Here is a 19984-nt window from a genome sequence, read left to right on the forward strand (position 1 = left end):
CCCACCCCCCCCCAAATTGCCATTTTCCAGCACTGCAGTGGCACAGCTGGAATGCAGAGACGTATCACTTTCCGGGGTCATTCCAGGCCCCCGATGACGTCAACGCTCGCTTATCTTCATAGGGGAGGCGGGGGGGGGGTTTGAGGGGCTAGTAACATTTTCCCATGGTGCATCTGTTCCATTATCACAGATCATTAGTAAACGTGCACTTAATGCGTTTTGCTCCCTGAATTCAACGCTCACCAATTTGCATCACTCGTCATGATGACCTACCTAGGGCCCCGCCCCCGGCCCCATTTCGTCGCTCCATTTGCCGCCACTGGGAGCCAATTAAGCCGGCCTGAAAATGAACACAACCTCAAACTGCCATCTACATTCAAAAGTTGTTGTTGTTGTTGTTTTTTTTTGTGCGTGTGTCGTCAAAAGTTAATGCTTGAAAGTCACAGGAGGAGATGGAGGACGGCGAGGGGGGAGGGAAACCAGTTCATTAAGATGGACAGATAGCAGGCTGGCCTGACATCAAGGGAGAAAACAATTTACATAGCCGCCGCCGGGAAGCTGAACAGAGCGGGTAAGTCGACACACTGGAGGGATGCTGCTGTTGCCAGTTGGTGGAGGGGGGCGGGGGCGGGGGGGGGGGGCGTTACGTGAATGACAGTTGCATATTGTGAGAGTGGAAGCTAATGAGAAAAGATAACAAGCTGAGAGGGGAGATGGGCGGCACGGTGCTGCTCTACACCATTTTTGATTCTCAATTCAAGTGTTTTTGAGCAATCGTGTTGTTTTCACCAGCGGTGCTTGCCGTTTGGAAATGCTAATGTTCAAGTGGCATCCAGCATCCGAACGGGTTATTTACCACTACTGTGACTTTATGAACGTTTAAGTGCGTCGTTTTGACCTTTTGCTGTTAGCGCTTGGAAATGATCATTTCAAACAGTTCTCAAATTGGGCATCATGAAAACGGGTTTCTGAATTTTAGCATCCGAACCGCTCATTTACTTGTTCTGCAACGCTCACGCATTCTTAGCAGCATGACAGTGGCGGGTTTGCGTACATCATTTTTCCTGGTCGAAAAATAACAAAATAAAATTTTCGGATTTTGGATGAAAAAATATTCACTGTTATATACTCTTTGTCATCATTCCAAAATGTTTGCGTGTTAATCTATCCACAAAAAAAAAAAGTCAATCACCACACCGCTATGCACATTACAGGGCTCCTCCAGTTCAGAGTCATTTCAGTTTTTACTAGTTCACTGCGGTGTAACCGTAGCCCAAATGTTTACTTGGGATGGCCAACAAATAAAATATTTAACTCGAATGCAGCTAATAAATCTGCGTGCATTCCTTTTGACGTACAGCTCCCCTGAGCAGAAAAGGGGAGGGAGGATGTTTCTTCTGGCCCAAACGGCGGGCTACCGGCTGAAGCCACACAGGCATACACACACACACACACACACACACACATTAACGAGGCACTTCGATTTAACGGAAGAGCGCGAAATGGATGTTTCTCCGCCTTTACGGCCAGACGTGGCTCTGCAGGCAAAAGTCGCGTCACGCTCCGCCGCAGACTCCGTGCAAACATGCGAGCCCTTTGGCTTCAAAACCGCCGCCGTACGCTTACATCTCCGATTTAGCCGCGCCAAAATGTAGCGGGAATGTGACATCGTTTGCAGTTCGACTCTGAAAAACCACAATAATGAACATACCACTAAAGGACCACAAGAAGACAACTTTGAATGAGTGTTGTGAGCCAACACCAGATGCTGCCGTGGTTTCTCAAAGAAAGGAAAAATTCCACAGTGAACCTAATAACAAAGTCGCCCAAGTCATTTCTGAAATGCTTTCAGAAAACAAGATCGATCCAACATTTGTGGACTACCATGCTCTAGATGAATGACATATCTACAGAGCGAGAAACAAAAAACCCCACAATTTTTTAGAAAACACTTTGCTACTTTTTAATCGCTATTGTGATAGTAACCTAAAGATGGCATCGGCAAGTACGCTATTAGGCTTGTGCTAATGTACATCAGCGATTCCTAACCAGTGTACCATGACAGCTAGTTGTGGGAAATAATCCAATTGTACTTACTTGGCCCAAAAAATATTCATTTATTCACTATAAATAATGTTTCTTTGTTCCTTTAAGTCAGCAATGTATAGCGACAGGCAGAACAATTAAACGCGCTATGACTAGATTGTACAAAGTGCAAAATTAACATGCACATCCCCTTTTTGGGGACCTTTTTGTTTGCACCTTGGCTCAAATATTTTCACAGTTGTTCTAACTATGCATTTTTCAGAAAGTGACATCTAATTGGCTACAACAGCTTTACGCTTAGGGTGCTACAGCGCCACCTGTTGCATTGGCATACACTTGACAGCCTTGAACGTATTCTTACATGGTCATATTTTGTGTTCTCTGTTCCAGATGGGCGTGTTTGATTGACTTCCACTCAAACACCTGCCTGTTTTTCTTTTTCTTTTTTTTTTCTTTTTTTGGAGGGGGGGGGCATTTTAGAGGAACTCTGACGCAGTGCAAACTTTGACTGCATGACAAACATCCACGTGTGCATTCCTTAATTTTAAAAAGCTGGCTACGTTATTGATAATAGTAACAAGATGACGAGGGAGCCCACGCGGCATGACAAGAACGCTGGGAGGGCGGTCCACGCACATCACGCATCTCTTTCATTTGCGCAGAGGCAGGAGTCAACGCACGCGCGCGTACACACACACACACACACTGCAGTGAAACGCACACAACTTGCGCGGAGCGTTTCATTCCAACGTCACTTGGAAATCACACGTAAACGCGCGTCCACGGAAGCGGTGGAAATCTGCAACACACGTGCACGCGCAAAGCTCGCCATTGCGCAACGTGCGGCAACAAAGGAAGGCAACATCTTACAAGTAAAAAAGGGTGAGGAGTAGGAGAAGCGTTGACGTACCTTCTGCAGCGAGGACACTTCTCCAACTGGAGTTGCCGTGTAGTGTGTGACTGACTGCGTGTGAGTGTGTGTCACTCTCTCTCTCTCTCTCGCTCGCTCTCTTCCTGTGTTTGTGTGTGTGTGGTTGCGGGTACTTCCTCGTCTCTTCCGCCCCCTGCTGGGCGCCGCCGTCATGATCTGACCAAGAGACAAGCACATGCAGTATGTTGTGGTTGGGCGAAAACGAAAACACAAAGTGCGAATATGGTTTTCATTTGGAAGCAGACTCCCTATTTTGTTAGGCTCATTTAATGTGAAATGTTCTGCATTTTTAAACATGGCGTTTAATTTCATTGCATTACACTGCTCTTATCAAAATGTTTGTTTTACTGCAGTGCATTTGGTTCTCACCGAAATACATTTTTCAAATTACACTATATATGTATTCAAATATTTAAACATTCCAATAATTTAGAGTAGGTTTTATTTTATGACAACATCAAAAGTCAGCCAGACAGATTTTTAATTGCATGACTAGCAATTACTGTATCATCAAATACTTTTTTTAAACACATTTAAATAATTTTCAATGACTTTTTATTACATGATTTCATGCAATTGGAAATTGAAGATCTGCACAATTATTTATATATTTAAATTAAATTGTATTTATCAGCATTGACACTGCACCTGTGTGACTTGTTTATTGGTGTATTGTTCAGTGTTAAATTGTCTTATATCTTACGATATACCTATGCTTTATGACTGGTTAAGAATTTATATTCAACTACGTATTATTTTCATTAATAATTGTAAAAAAAAATACTCATTTATCAATTCAGCATTATTTTAGAGATGAAAATACAGTTAAGTAATTATATTAATGAGTTACACACTGACAAAACAAACGTAGCCATGTCAAGTCTAAAGCAGTCATTTTTTATACTTACCTTGTGTATATGCCAGAATTTTGCTCATAAAAATTCAAATTCAAGAAGACAGTTTAAACACCTAAAAAGATAGAAACATGACAAAAATTGGCATGAAATGAAAAAAAAAACCAGGTTTATTACTTTGGTTTTGGTGGCTTTCCAGTCACATTGAGAGCAGCTCCTAACAGTTATACATATTTTGTTTAAATTTAAAAAAAAGCTTTACATTTCATATTACATTTTTGTAACCTCTTTGACGTGCATCCAGGAAAAACATTGATTGTAAATCTGCTGAGGGCAAATGAAGTGAGGGGGCAACGCCAAAGACAGGCTTTGACCGTTGCGGTGGGCCAGGAGCCACGTTTTTAATAATTCATCGTCATTGAACGCTCTCTGGCTTCTCCTCTGCCATTCTCACGTTACATGAAATGATTCCGTTTGATCTCTTTTGCCGTTTCATGTCAGAAACAGAAGTACTGGTTCGACAAATTCTGAAGGGGCAAGTGGGGAAGCGCCCCACCAGAACTAGAAGGTGGCATTTTGGAGGGAAAAAAAATCTGATTGAGGTTGCCACGCATGCTCTCTAGCTCAAATTTGAGCCCAGCTGTGAAGTTCGGCTGGCATTTGAACTGATGTCGTACGTACGTTGTTGTTTTTAAAAATCGAATAAGCGTGGTTATTTTGCTTGCCGGCACCACTGAAGATGACAAATCAGATGTCGACTAGCACCCCCTGGAGGTTTTGTTGCATCTGTGTAGTTTGGTTCATTTACGAACAAAACCATGATACGGAAACACCGGATTGTGTCGATGACGTTTGCTGGTGGGAAGGTTTAAGACTTCAAAAAGGTTGAGGGTGTGCTTCAGGCAGCAGCATCATAGCAATCGAAGCTAATCAATGCTCCAGCTTCTCCCCTCGGATGTGTTTGCGCTTATAAATGGCGGCTATGTTTTCCGACTGCGAGCGAGCGAGCGAGCGCCGTCAACAGTAATCCTTCTATCCAGGGCCGCATTTGAATTTAAAGCTGCGCAGCGGGATGTCAAAGGCAGCGGGTCGCTACGCCCAACACAGCTGCGAGGGAACAAGACGCCAGCTTTATTAGTTCCAGCGCATGGAAATCTTCCGCTCGGATCTGGACGCTTCTCGCTGCCAAGGTGACGTCCGTTGTTTCGCGCATGAAGAGCGCCACTAGATTAACCTCTACCTGCTGTCTCTGAAACCGCTCTGGTTTTGGCAATCCATCTGACCGAACAAGACTCCTGAACTACTAAACCATGCTGCCAGGTGGCTCTGGAGCAATGTTGACACCTGCTCCCGATGGGACTACATAGATAACAAAATGGCGGAAATTGAGACTGAGGCCGTTGGAGATTCTCATTTATCTCGATTTATTGTTGAATGGGTGGGAACGACTGGCACGTCTAGTGCTGAGCCATCTTCAGCGGTTCGGCAAATTCTGGACACTGGAGCTCAAACTGATGTACTAATACAAACTTGTTGCAGAATTGTCCCTCTATCGGTGGCGACAGGAAGTTGGCTTCAGACAAAAAGATGGCCGACGCATTTGATATGGACAAAGTAGCGTAACCGGGGATTGGTTGTTGCAGAGCCATAATTCCAATAATTTGTTGTCTTCTATTCAAGATCCAGGAAGAAACCTTTGAGAAAAGCCAGACTTATATGCGACCATCTGCCTTAACTAAGTGAGAGTGACAGATGATAAAAGGATGGGGGATGGTGAGTGAGCTCAACATTCCAGACTGATGGAGGCTCAAACCACAGCAAGTTCTTCATCACTTTTTTAGGATTTGGGAGTTCAAGCAGGGTGGAAAAAAAAAAAAAAAAAAAAAGTTGTCTTTATTCTCGGGACACGAGAAACATTGGCGTACGTTTCTCACCCGCCGAGTGGCTTTTTTTTTTCCAGAGCAAACAGCCCCCAGACCTCAAACCATCCCAAGTATGCTGCGCAGTCGCGTCCTGAGGGTTTACTCCCGAGCGCGGCTGTGCGCCGTTTCCGTTGCGCGCTCCACAGTCAACGGAGTGTTTTCACAGAAACCAAAGATGGCACGGATACAAAAACGACGTAAACATCTGTACAAAAAAAAAAAAAAAGTAACCTTGCCCACTCTGTTTGCTACAAAACAGAAGGGGCAGTCATCACCTGCAGGAGGAAGATATCTTAAGGTTGCCTTTGCCTTTTCTCCTTGCGTTGCTGCGACTCAATCGGACTCGGAGGACGACTCGCGCTTCTGCTTTTTCCGCTTCTTCTTCTTCTTTTTCTTCTTCTCCTTCTTTTTCTTCCTCTTCTTCCCGCTGTCTGAGTCGGAGGACGAGGACGATGACGTCGTGTCCTGGAGAAGCTGCTGCAGCTGCTGGATCCTGGGGAGGAGGCCAGGTCAGAGGAATCAGGCACAAGTTTGGCGCAAACGTCAATGACGCTTCCTTTGTCCGAGCCGCAGCTGTGATCTCAGCGTGGACGCGACTTGCTCTTAAAAGTGTTGGCCCGGGGACGAGTGTCGATTTATGAGCATGAGACGCGTTCTAACCACTAAGTGGAAGATGAACACAAATCAGAGATGGAATTTCTCGCGCCTTTTATTGGCCGCCTTGTGGCTAACATGCTAGTGTCAACATAGCCTTGTGACTTGCTTAACTTGCAAAATAAATGAGATGGCAAAATCCGTTCAACCAAACAGTTTCGACTGGAACAACAATGTGGCGCAGAGGTGTCAAGACTCAGAGCCAGGGACTAAAAGTCTGTCAACACTGAAAATTATGTCTTCCTATGCTAAGGTCTTACTTAGTCTAGTGTGCAAGCTAATACTATAGATGAGCCTGATTTGAATCATTTCAAGTCTCAAAGTAGAAAAAAAAAAGTCTGCTAAACTTGGTACACCAAAGAGAGCAATTTGGATGATGGGAATTTTTTTTATTTTTTTTAAATGGTCAAGTATACAAAATGAAGAATGCTACTTGTATAGCATAGATGCTACTTTGTCTAGCATCTTTCTGATGCCTACGCATGTTTGAGCCATGAAACAGTGGCTGGAATAAGTCCCACCGGTTCGGCGTGTGGCTTTTCCACATAGTGACAACGAGGCGTTCTAAAGTGACAACGCTAGCACCAAGCCCCTGTGTGCACACCGGCTATCATGTCAGATGTTTTACCTTTTTTTTTTTTTTTTTTCCCACCTCGCTATTCCACCCTCTCTCTGTCACGTGCATGCACTCATGGCTGACAACAAAGCACTCTAAAGCGCCCACGCCAGCAGACTACCCAAAGGAAAGATTCATTTTCATGGTGTAGCTAGCTAACAAACCAACTGCATGTTGCAACTGCTGATATGAAAAAAAGCGCTCAAGTTCTTATTTAGTAAGGGAGGCACAACTCATACGTTTTATAGCCAGCGGGGGGGAAAAAAAAAAAAAAATAGAATCAGGAAAACGGAAATGGTGAAAAAGCTGTTGAAACGCTATAGCTCCAAGTGTGCAAATGTTTTCAGCAAATATGTATCTTTGAATTCACTTTACAGGAAAATCAGCAGTCTCTCACTAAACTGAACCGAATGTAGAGGGAGAGTGGCACAGGAGCAACAGACCAAGAAGAAAAAAAAAAACCTGAAAAAAAAAAATTAAATAAATAAATAAATAAATAAATAAAATAAAAAAGGGATGTAAACTGTGTCGCTTGCGCTAAATCTAATTTATGTGTCCACTTGGGTTTATGTCACTAACACATCACGATCATTTAATATCTAGGGATGTTGTTTTTGACACACTAAAACGAAAGATGGAAAAGTAGAAATGATTTACAGCCTTTCTAAAGTAAACAGCAACGGTTATTGTGTTCAACGGCAGGTTTAAGTGTGAGTCATTTAAGGATAATGAAGGCCTTCAGTTGAGAAAATTGAAGATCCGCTGACAGTGCGTAATAAGAATCACATTCAGATGGAATTATGTAACGATATGATGAGGAAAGCGTAACTAGAAAACAAGTTATGACAGAGTGATCATTAGTGTTTGTGCATTTTCCACTGATGGCAATATTTCACCATGGTGAAAAACGGAATATGCATTTTGATCCACATCACAGCAGTGAAGCTATCGTGCTCGGAAACAATTCAAATGCAATTATATCTATACATAATGGAGCCTAATTAAATTTTTTAATGATGTTAATTATTGGTTCAAAAGGAGACTTGGAGGGGGACCTTGGAGCCTTGTTTCCTCTCCCTTTCAGGGAAGACGTCAGATGTTGAATGTGGCGCACAGAAACACACAAGAGGCTTCAAAAGCTGGCCTTTCAATGACCTTTTTGTAATGAATGCAAACTCACACCAGTGCGCTGCTGCGAGCACACGAGCACTGAATAATACTTTTATCTGAACACCCATTTACCTGCTTTCTTTCTCATTCCTTTCGTTTTCACGAATCAGGTCGTACATGGGGTCTTCGTGGGCCTGCCAAACAAACAGGAAGCTGTCAAAATGGACGCCCGAGCGACGAGAGGTAGCAGTTGGGAAATGGCCTCTTAAGGCATTTACCACCATTTTTGCTTCTTTTTTTGCCGTCACTCAGCATTTTCCCGGTTGGGGAAATGGTAATTGTGTGCTCCATTGTCCCATTACGTAACATTAGAGAGAGCAGCTGACATGTGCTTCTATCTATCTATCTGTCTGTCTATCACACACACGTATACACAGACGCACACTCACACACTGGGTGCACTCACCACACGGAACTGCTCCAGCTTCTGGTTGCCTTTGATGAAAAACGGACACTCACGATCTCCCGTGCGATGGCCGTAGCGTTTGCACCGCCAGCCTGCCACAAGAAAAAAACAAAACAAAAAAACACAAACATCACCATCAGTGAGGACTAATCAGTTCGGGAATTGTTTGATTAATAATAATCATCATAATAATAACAATAATAATTTCCATAAAAACAACAGGGACCTCGGAGCAGTTCAGATAATGGATGGATATAATGAAAAATCCCAAACTATTATAACCCTGGCTCAGGACAATTCTTTTTTTAAATAAATATAAACTTAGCTATTAATTGATGTTATTTTATCCAAAGGAGATCAGTGCCATCTTTTTCAAAGTATGCAGTATTTTTCTGAATACAGTGGACCCCCGCTATTTGCAGGGGATAATTGCAAATAGTGAAAATGCATTTAAACTGACCTCCATTTTCAGGGCACCTCATGCGAATTTAGGAAGGCGAAGAAAGATTGCGGCTCTCCGAGAATTGCGCGCGAGAGAAAATGAGTCGACATTTGGTGCACTTTGCCGTGACAGTTGGAGAACAATGAAGATCCCAGCTGTACGTTTGTTGTTTTGTTTTGTTTTCCTGGGCGGCTGCCACGTCACAGACGGCTAAATGTGCCATTACATCGCAGCACTGCTATGTTCTTGCACAAGTGCACACACCCTCTACTAACTGGGGATGCGGCTGTGCTCAGAATTGACCAAACCCATTCAAACCTAGCACACACCTGCCACCTGTTCAAGTGCCTCGGATTAACCCCAAATAAAGCGCACATCACTGCCTTCTACCTTGTCTAAAGCCCCAGTAACTTAAGACCCAACAATTTATACGTAAACACTAAAAGTCAATTTCACATGTGAACCCCTTAAAACAGAAGCGTATTTGATCCAGACACAAGGGCGTCTAAATGTGCGATATCTGGGGACTTCTGTGACATGAATCCTCGGCACTTACACTGCATCACCTTGACCTCCTTGCCCAGTGGCATCCACAGGCCCTTGGTGGGCGCATTGGCCAGGAAGCTGCGCGCATCCTCATTTCCCGGTTCGGCGGGAATGCAGTCCTCAGGTTTCTCCTCATGCTCCTGTCAATCAAAGTTGACTGTGTAGGGCATGTCATCATAACGACCGCCAGCGTTTTGGGGTTTTTTTTATAGTCACTTTTCTTATCAAGCCTTGCCCAAATATGATAAAACATTAAATTACCTTAATGTATCCAGGTGGAGGTTTTTCATAGCTGGAGAAAGAGGAGATGAAATGCTTAATTATTTTTGGAAATACAGTACAGTTTATGCTATAACAATAGCTGGGCGATTAAATAACTCTTGATTAATTCCAATTGATTTGTCAGTACGTTTTTTTTTTTCTTTAAAACATATTTTGTTGCTTTTGTAATCCAATGCTCCGTTGACAGGGTTGTGAACAGAGCCTGTGGCAGATGATGCTTGGACAAAAACTTGTCGGGAAAAAAAATGAAGAAATACAGCGGGGGGGTCAAAAGGCAGCGGTAATTTAGCCGTGACCAGCAACTCTCGTGTGTTGGCTTGCCGTGTTTAGTTATTTTATCGTAGTGTAGAGGTTGTCGGGAATTCGCCCGTTTACTTTGCGTCTTTTCAAATGGAGAGTTAGCTAGTAATAAGCTTGAATAAATTCAAGAAATAATGCGAACACTCACAAAGTCTCGATATGTTTTAGGTTTTGCACTTGCTGGTTGAGCCTCCTCATCTGACTTTTAAGCTTTTGGTCGTCCTCTTTGGACGTCGTCTTGTGTCGTTTGTGCTCGCGTCGCTCGTCTTTCTCCCTCGACCTCTTCCTACTCGACATTTTGTGGCAAAAGTCGTCCAACACAAACTAATATAGTGTATTCGTTTTGAAGATACTTTGGGTGACGGTGTCTTGGCTATAAGGCTAATGTGGTGCCTGACATTTCGGCGACGTTGGGATCAACTTCCGGTACGGGCGAGCTGCTTCGTGGAAGACCACCGCCCCCCGCAGGTGGCGGGTCGAACTGCATTAGAAAATACTGACGCCAAATAGTTTTATATTATAAACAATATACTACATTCAAATGACTTAAATTTACAAATGGAATGTTCTAATCTTGTATAAAATTAGATACTTCAAATAGGCAACACAGTTCGACGTGCTGGAAATGTTTTATTTCACAGAGGTGATTAGAAACATGCAGCATTATACAGAAATGAAGCATTATACACTCCTGAGCTAACTCAGTGGGAAAGGCAGTAGAAAAAACGCAGCATATTGTATAGAAATAACTTAGCACGGTAAGAATTTCTATTAACTAACCAAATGAAAACTTCAGTCAATAAAAAAAAAAAAAAAGTAACTTGCAAATATATTTTTCGATGAAAGGTATATCTGCACAAACTAGTTTGGATTGTCGTAGGACAACAAATCAAGAAATAAAGCCATAGGAAAAAAAAATGATACATGAGTCTTATAAAAACATGTTTTGACCTTTACTTGCAAATTTTAAGTCAAATAAAGACAAAATAAAATGCACATACATATTCATACTATTAATATATCAAATGACTTCACTTACAAAAGGAAACTGAACTTTGTAAAGCAACAAAAGGGAATATACAAGTGATTCTTAAACAAAATAAAGACAAAATCAATGATGACAATGTTTGTAAATTTCTCACAAAAGTAAGTTTGAATATTGAATAACCAGCATATCCAACCACACCAAACGGCGTTGATCGATACTGAACAATTCCTCAAATTTCCCCGTTACGGCAGTGAAGCGGGCGTGCTCATTCGAAGAATTTTCACCTCTGAACAAAACCATCACATTTGAGGTCACCGGGGTTCATGGCGGTGCTGTTCCGACATCCCGGCCGCAGTGGGCGCTTAGGAACCAAAAGTGGCTTCCCTTCCTCGCGTGTAAACAGCAAAAGGAGTAGACGAAAAGGCCACTCAGAGGGAGGAAAGGAAGTCTTTTAAGCTGCCCTTCTTGCTCTGTGGCTTGTCCTCACGCATCAGGATCTTGCTCAGACGTTGGACCACCCAGTTCTTGCCCTTGCAGGGCGTCTTGGAGGCGGCAGGGGTGGACGAGGAGGAGGAGGAGGAGGAGATTGCGCTGGGCGTGGCGGAGGAGGTGGACGACCTGGTGAAGGAGAGAGGACCAGAAGTCAAGAGTAAAGCACCACGTCCAGTCACGGTTGGACTTCGGCTGCGCTCGGCTCACCTGGGGGTGCGGTGGGGAGTCTTGTCCTTGCCGGGGGTCTTCCCAGGCGTGGATCTGTTGGCCGACGAAGGGGTCTTGAGCTTGCCCGGGTTGGGGAAGGTGGACAAAAACTCGCGGTTCATTCCTCTGTGTCTGGATGTCTTGCTGCAGGTGTGGCAGGTGGCCATCTATACAAAAAAAAAAAAAAAAAAAAAAAAAAAGGAGAACACCTTCACAAAATGAAATAAATGCATACATTCGAAAAAGGTCACAAGGCTCCGAACCCAAAACCGAGCAGGAAGTTTGCCGTTTTGGTTTGAAGTGAATGCCGGGACTCGAAAAAAAATCACAACATAAACAAATGCTTTTCGACGCCTTTTACGTTTGTTGTGACTCATTTCAGTCGCCTGGGACACAACAAACCCAATACGTGTAAAGCTCCGCCCCTCGAAACGTGGCGAAGCGATTCCTTTCACGGCTGAGCTTCTCTCCTGGCTTTTTTGTACCGTTATAAGAGCAGACTTAGAGCAAGGGCCGGACGGGCGGCATGCACTTGAATTCAGGCCAATGAGAGGAAGAGGAGGGGTTGTTGCCATGCGCTGGCGTCTATATGTGGGAGGGGGGCATGGATGCTATAGGGGTGGATCCAACTTTTTCCATCTCAACTCTACCACCTTGGTATTAAAACCTGAAGCGGGAAGCCCGAAACGGTAACAATCTGTTCATTCAAGTCCACGAGAGGCTTTCCACACTTTTGCGGAAGATTCCCGTTTTACGGCCGCCTGCCTGGAATGAACTCCCAGCAGCAGATAAAGCAAAAGATCATTTGGATCGTCTCCGTAATGAAAACAGAAAAACAGACTTTTTTATTTTGCTTGCTCAGCTGCCGCTGTAAAAAAAAAATAAAAAAAAATGTTCATGCTAATCTCCTCTGCATACGCCATAAAAACGTCCAGAGACAAAGAGGTCACCGACGAGGTGGGGAAAAACTCACCGACACAAAGGTAGCCATTTTGCGACAGGCGACGGCGTTCGGGTTGCTCCGTAGTCGTGTTTACTACGGCGCAGAGTGCACGTCCAGCTTTATAGGCGTCTGGCCAACAGGCCCGCCCATCTGTCCGCGGATGGGAAGAGGGGAGGAGGGGGTGGGGGGTGGGCGGGGCAGCCGACTGGAGGAATGACTGGCCGCCGTGCTGTCACAGGGGCCGGATTTATTGGTGGCATTCCCAGCACTGAGCAGTGTTCTGCTCGGCCGGTGACGCGTCAGCGCGTCTTCAAAGAAGGTACAATATGTCCTATGCGGCTGCACTGGTCAAAAATTCGGATTCATATTGAGTTTGTGGAAAAAAATGAATTCAACAGCAAAATGCACTTGCTTTTAGCCATCTCAGGGGGGGGGGGGGGGGGGGGGGGCGTTTTGTGACTACTAGTCACGGTTGCGCAAGGCTCGGGTAACGACCGATCACGGCTCGTCTTTAGAAAACCGGCGAGACGGCTCTCGATGCGGAGTCAAGAGGTCTTCGCATGGCATCGAACTGAAGCCCGGCGAAGCTCTGATGGCAACGGTCGCGTCAAAAAAAACAATCTGTGCCTCTGTTTGGCTTCCTTTCACCCAATCACAGTTGCACAGGCGTGAAACGGCTCTGTAGCTTCTAGATTAAAAAAGAAAAAAAAAAAAACACACACACACAATCAAACATTTAAGTAGACAAAGTGACCCAGTTCCTCCCAATAATACCGCCACTTATCACGTGCACGCGTTTCATTTTCCTCTAACATGGAGCGCACGTGACGACCGCGATTGGTTGGCGCTTGTCAGCACGCGAACGCCACCGAAGATGGGACGGCGACAAAGCCACTGAGTGGCGGATTTATGCTCGACGCGAAATGCAGTTAAGACTCCGCAGAAGTGACTTTGTTGAGAGGAAAAAAACCCCAAAAAAAACAAGCATTTTTAGCCGGTTTCTTTCTGGTTCGCGGAAGACATTCCTGAGTGTCGGAAACTGCAAAATTACACGATAATCGTTCCTACGGAAATGGTTTGCATTGTTTTTGTGTACCTCTGCTCAGCACCCGCCAAGGTCAGGCACAGTGTCGCGGTGCCAGGAGCCTATGAGCAAGTCATGACACCAACAGAGGTGAAAGGTCAACAAACCAAGATTAAGGGGCGTTGTGTTCAACGGGGACGGGCGCATGCATCTCTCTAATTCCATTCATGCGCCTCATGTCAGGATCAGTTACAGTGGAGGATGTGCCATAAATCGCGAACGCCCCCCCCCCCCCCCCACAGCGGGCCCAGCCCCGCCACCGGTGCCAACGGTTAATCCTCCGTCGGGGATCGCCAAGTTCCTCGGCTGACTTTTATTAGCGGCGTCAGAAGCGGAAATTTCGCACGGTCCAGAAAGTGGCGGCGTTTGCTTATGCTTGCAGGATTTTTTAAAATTCTTTCAGTGGTGACTAACACAGCTATGGTTTGCAGGTACAAATACACATGTGGGTGCAGTTGAGACTCTTTGGCAAGATTTAGAAAAATAAAAAACAAAAAATTGAAAATGAAATGAAAAAAGACAAAGGCCGCTGTAGTTGTTCCACATTCCGTACCCGGACTGCTAAAATGAACCCATGAGCCGGACTCCGCATTCCCGAAACACCTCCAGGCAAAGTTGTCAAGAGCGACAAAGCAGACGGATGCGAGCAGAATGAGCAGCTGTGCTAAATTGTTGGGGAACACAAGGAAATTGACAAAATGGCCAGTGGTGAAGCAGCGCTGGCGTAAATTGTTGCTGGGGTTTGAAGCAAACCGCCCCTTCCAGGAAGCAATTTTCAACCACTCCGTTTTGGTGCCGCGCCGCCCGGGAAAGAAGAAAAGAAAAGAAAAGAAAAGAAAAAAAAAAAAAAAAAATCAACGTTTCCTTCTCCATTTATGGTCGCGACCTCTCGCTCGCTGGCTCCAATTTGACTAACGAGCTATTACCAGATAATCTGGCCGGCAACCTCGCAGAGGAAGGAGGAATTACATCATCACATCCACTGGCCGATATGTGCCCTGACCGGCCCCCCCCAACACCCCGGGGAGGCACATTTGCACCTCGCGGCCTCAATACTCTACTGCTCTCTCCTTGTTTTGGTACTGCCTGCTTGCTAATGTTTTTAGCAGGGATGACTGAATGTCTTAAAAAAAATTTGAACGAGTTTCTTAGTTGCACGTGTATCAATTATTATTCAGCCCCTTTTCAGTCTTGTTTTCGTTGTTCAATAATGACTCAAAAAGCATCCAAGTCGCTGTTCCGCTTGTTTATTTTCACAATCGCTTGTTTCCTCTGCTTTTTGAACCCATGTTCTACTGCGGATTACGCAACAACAGAAAAATCTACAAAGAAACCCCCCCCCCCCCCCCCGTATCGCAAAATGCGAGACTATTTTGCGCATGCAGGTCGCCAAACGCGACACTGATTTATCCGGTGTTGACGTGGTCGAAAAGGAAGCATCCCGCATTCCAGCTTCTTATCGTTTTTGGCGGCCGGGCACGAGCGGACATTTGTTGGCCTCGCAACATGACCGGCGGTCCAAGGAGGCTAAAAATACTCCCCGCCAGGAGGGTATTAATTTACGAGGGAGTCGCGTGACCAAAACACACGCCGTACGCTGGGACTCAAGACAAGAGTTGTGAGGTCACGGCTTTAAAAGGGACAGCCTGCGCTCAACAACAACGGAAACGCCGACAATTGCCGTTTGTTCATTTCGGCGACCGGAAACAAGGCTCCCTCGGAGTTCCGGCAAAATTCGCCGTATACGCAGGAGAGCGCACATCTCTCAACCTGATGGCGGGCAGTTGGCCGGCTGACTGAGCCAAAACCGTCGTCCTGCATCAGCAGCAGCGTTTAAACCCCGGCCGGCACGTGTTTTCTCACCAACACCGAGGGCGACGCCCAGAAGCGTTGCAGCAGGCGTTTCTGCAGCAGGCCGAGCGCTCTCCCCTGGGCCCTCCGCCGCAGGAGCCTCCGCACCCGGGCCGACGGGCGCCGCTTGGCTCGCAGGCGCACCCGGTGGTTGTCGGGCCGCAGCCGCTGGAAGCAGTACTCGCACAATGACGTTTGAGTCAACGAGGCGGCGCATTCCGGCTTCTTTTTGACTGAAAACGAAGAGATTCAAAAAGCGGGGCGTGTGATAGGAGTCACTGCGAAACAAAGCTCGTCTGTGATTGAACGTTAGCCATTAGCGGTAAAGTGGGCAACGGTCACGATATGACTCGGACGAGGCAGTTGAGCGGCACAGCGCCGGCTAGCATTGCGGGTTCCGCATGGCACAAGGCCGAGAGGGCGCGTTACCGCGTCACCGCCAAGACAGCCGGCGGCTTCACTGAAGTTCATCGACACTGACCGGGTGCTGTTTGCTAGCGCCGCCTGTTCTTTGCGCCCGGTAAAACGGACATTGATACAAATGGGGCAAAACTCGGCGAGGGAGCCCTAGACTTACCAAAATGCGAAGCGTGTTTCTGACTGTGGAGGAAATGGACAAAAAACAAAAACAAATTAGACACATGACTACAACATCGCACAGACACAATTTTGCATACGATTACGTAGTGTGCAAACAGGATGGACAAATGGAAGCAAAACCGGACAGATTCAGCTGGAGGAGATATTTCTCCAACTGGTGCATTCCAATCGCTATGATAGTTCGTGAAAACTCACCGAATAGTAAAATTGATATAATTGAATCGCTGATCATGTTAGAAAAAAGGCTTTACAAGTATAGCTAGGTAGACTATAAATCAGCACTTAAGCTCCAAGCTCAAAGGACTGTCAGCAGTTTTAGTGGCAACACTTGGATACAAGTGTCTAAAATGAGTGGAAGCCAACGTGGAATCTGCCAAACAATACATGGCAACCCACCAAAATATATCACTAGCCTCAACTCCCCACTATGAGCCCCCACTTTTGGAGCGCCACCAATGACAACTTTGTGCTCTCATTCAAGAGAGACACCGCTAAGTCTGCCTAAAATTAGCTGCGGCCTTGAATCAATGAAGGCCTTGAATTTTCTTTTTTCTTTTTTTAGTTGGCTGCACGTGCATTTGTGAAGCCCGGATGTTGTTTGGGGTTGGATTTAATCTGGCGGCGGCGGCGTTTGTTGATGCGCACCAGCCCGAAGGTGAGACATGACACGGGCGATACCAGGACAGATGAAGAGTGACAACTAATTTTCCACCGCTCATCTCTTAAAGCAGACTCAGCCCCTGATCCGCTCCCAATTTAATAAACTGTCCTGGATTAAACTGGCAGTTTATTTAGAGTTCATGCATGAAATTTAAAAAAAAAAAAAAGGGAACTGTCCTTGAAGGACTGTTGGACATGACTGAAATGAGGCAAAAGCGGCCAACTTTCTGTGTTTTTTCAGGTATGGATTCTTGAGACTAGCTTTCCTTGGTGGAGGTAACATCACTTAAAGGACTGATGATTCCAGGCTAGGATCTTGAAGAATTTTGCTTTCCCCACAGTCTCTGCGGTGAGAGACTGCCGGGCATAAACGAGCGCTTCCTTATTTACATACTTCCCAAGCATCTCCTTTTAAGTGCAAGTTTAGTGGCGGCGCTAAACAGGAGCGATGCTATCGGAAGAGTGCTGGAATGTCGTCCAAGACATGTACCGTCCAACTTTTCCGGGATCGCAAACATCACTGCACATTTCCCATCAGCATCTTTTTTTTTTTGCATGCATGCAAAGTATGAGTCACCGTGATTTTTTTTTTACTAACATTGGATAGTCCCTGATGTCAATCAATCGCGCACCACAAATTGCACATGCTTCCTCAAATCAGTCATCGTATCATGCAAAGGTGTGTTTTTACGGCCAAAGGGTAAATTAAATAAAATTTACCATACGAACGATATATCAATGTCACAACTACAGCTGCTATACCAAATTTGGCCACAAGAGCGCGCTGTTAAGCACGGAGGGGGGGGGGGGTGTCGCCTTATTTTGCCTTTTAAATATCCTATTTCCACCATCATAATTAAAAGTAATGCCAATTGGGGTTGTGGGAGTGAATTGTGAAGTGTTAGATAATGATAAATTATTGTTTTCTTACAGTAAAAATCGTGACTGCTCCGGACAGCTTTCTTGAAACAGCAGGGACGCGTTTAGCCGAAACGTGTCCGACAACTCTTTGGCGTTCGAGCTCATTTTCCCCACAGGTAGACTCCTTGGTGTGTTTCCGTGTTGGTCTCGTTCATAAATATGAGTTTATAAACCAAACGAGTGATCCATGTTACCAATTATTCGCGCATAGTGATCGTATGCGTATGGAAACAGCGACTTTAGCTGATAGCCGGATAGCTACTTTTGTCGCGAGGGGATGATGTAAAAGAGCGCGGTGAGTTGTGGGTAACAGAGTCATTAGCACTTCGAAACGCCTTTTTATGGCCCAATCTCAATACCCACACATTTATACTACACTCTTTGCTGAAGTGCACGAGGGTTCGAGGGCGTAAGATCAAGTGCACAAAAATTGCTGAGGAGGGACGTTTACGTGACGTCATCGGCGTATGCGTCCTGCGTCAGCGAGCATGGCGGCATGGGTTGTTGTTTTGACAATTTCGCTGTTTAGAATTATATTAAAACGTCAGTAAAGTAGTAATGAAGTAAAACTCGGTCTCGGCTTTCAGTCGATGGGAGCTATGGCTCCATTTTTTTGGACTATTTGCGGCTCTCCACGACATATAGCGCATGCGCAGAAGGTTGCTAAGTATGGCAGCTAAATTAGGACAAAATATGTAGGTAAACGGTGAATGGCAAAACATCGATTGAACTTGCACATATACATATGATAAACTTTGTAATACTTTTATACTTACACTTGAAAATACATTTTTTGGCACAGCTGCAGGAATTCCACCGAATGTCGTCAGTTTCCACTATGGTGGTCAAATCCGCAATGAATTGTGGGTAAGATGCTTCGGTTTAGGGGCCATGGATGCGGACTTTGCCGAAGTGCGGAACAAGGGCGCCGAGGTGGCGGGGCGAGAGTGCACTTCGCAGAATACGACGCCCTACGCTCTCATACCCTTCGCGGGAACGCGCAAGTGTAGGGAACAAGGGTGCAAGTGTGCGTATTGGGATTGGGCCTATGATTAAAAAAAAAGGGATTTAAAAAAGTAATTTATTCACAATTAACCACCCTACTCGCTAAAACATTAGTTGCAGCAGGCAGAGGTGGAAAACATGCAGGATAGGTGCCCTTGAAGACCGGATTTGGTATGATGTTACAAGTCAACTCAATAAATACGTTAACGTATTTATTGAGTTGAATTGAGTCTGTAGGAGCGGCAAGGCTCCAAATTCCCAGTGGACTCCCGGTGAAACACTGCGGGGAGGAAAAATGTGTCATTGACTATTTTGAGGCGACACTTGGGACGGCGAGGGAAGGTGAACCCCGCCGATGCGTGAGCACGAACACAAGCAAGTTGAGCGCAAAGGCTCCGCTTCTGAGCTCAACCGACCGCGACGAGAAACAGATGTAAAACCAGAATAGCTCTGTTTGGAGAAGGGACTTCGGTCTGGAGCCGTGACAAATACCCCACTGTCTGGAATTTGGAGGACTCGGACTGGTTCCAAAACATCTGCAGACAAAAGGTACGTTGTGGGAAAAAAAGAACTAATGCCATATTTGCATGGCTGTTGTTGATCATTATGGGCGTCATAACTGGACAAAAATTAACCACACTAGTAGGTACCGCAACAGTACAAGAATTCTACCATAAAATCAAATATTTTGATTGACACGTGCCAGAGAGGTGTTCATTTTCTTATCCATATTTATTATTATTTTCTTACTTTGTGTAGCGTGAACAATGAGGATTGGTCCTAATATTTTTGACCCTCTCTTGTTGGTCATCTAAATATTAGAAATACCTTTATGACTGTGACTTCCTGTGTGTCTGCGTGTGTGTGAGTGTGTCCGATAAAAACATTTCCTCAGAAGACTCACGATTCTCACAGAGGACCTGTCCCCCCCGACAATAGCACAAAGCAGACAGTGGGGGCCCGTTGATGAACTAGACCGAAAAGGTTGTTTTTGTTTAAAGCGTTGGAACCAAACACTTTGCCGCGGTCCTCATGTGGTTGTCTGTCTCACGGTTTCCATTTTT

At 45.2% G+C, this 19984-nt stretch overlaps 3 protein-coding genes across 5 annotated transcripts in view; all 3 read right to left on the bottom strand.

Moving 5' to 3' along the window:
* elmo1 (engulfment and cell motility 1 (ced-12 homolog, C. elegans)) overlaps positions 1-6150 on the bottom strand; it is a 41204-nt gene extending 35054 nt beyond the window's left edge. For both annotated transcript variants that reach the window (XM_086014857.1, XM_086014856.1), the window contains exons 1-3: positions 6063-6150; positions 3886-3946; positions 2957-3133 (exon numbers count right to left, since the gene is read on the bottom strand). In XM_086014857.1, the coding sequence (XP_085870983.1) occupies positions 2957-3133; positions 3886-3913 (205 nt within the window). In that variant the 5' untranslated portion in view covers positions 3914-3946; positions 6063-6150. The remainder of the gene's footprint in view (positions 1-2956; positions 3134-3885; positions 3947-6062) is intronic.
* On the bottom strand, positions 5232-10630 carry rp9 (RP9 pre-mRNA splicing factor). 2 transcript variants are annotated; one of them, XR_015082165.1, is made up of 7 exons: positions 10318-10630; positions 9849-9879; positions 9598-9727; positions 8600-8691; positions 8266-8327; positions 6029-6246; positions 5232-5958 (listed from the first exon to the last, which is right to left on the bottom strand). XR_015082165.1 is itself a non-coding variant. In XM_086014864.1 (6 exons), exons 1-6 carry the CDS (start codon positions 10464-10466, stop codon positions 6087-6089), a joined length of 624 nt encoding a protein of 207 aa, XP_085870990.1. In that variant the 5' UTR covers positions 10467-10629; the 3' UTR covers positions 5232-6086. The 2 variants fall into 2 exon arrangements, 1 of the variants encoding a protein (XP_085870990.1); XM_086014864.1 differs by having other exon boundaries at positions 5232-6246; positions 10318-10629.
* A 149-nt stretch (positions 10631-10779) lies between these two features.
* rmp24 (ribonuclease MRP subunit p24) lies at positions 10780-18210 on the bottom strand. The gene is made up of 5 exons (XM_086015381.1): positions 17926-18210; positions 16312-16334; positions 15747-15967; positions 11857-12023; positions 10780-11775 (listed from the first exon to the last, which is right to left on the bottom strand). Exons 1-5 carry the CDS (start codon positions 18018-18020, stop codon positions 11586-11588), a joined length of 696 nt encoding a protein of 231 aa, XP_085871507.1. The 5' UTR covers positions 18021-18210; the 3' UTR covers positions 10780-11585.
* Positions 18211-19984: the final 1774 nt, after the last annotated feature.

The sequence above is a fragment of the Filicampus tigris genome, chromosome 18, assembly GCF_054856515.1.
Source record: "Filicampus tigris isolate MCC_2025a chromosome 18, RoL_Ftig_1.0, whole genome shotgun sequence".
Classification (NCBI taxonomy): Eukaryota; Metazoa; Chordata; class Actinopteri; order Syngnathiformes; family Syngnathidae; genus Filicampus; species Filicampus tigris.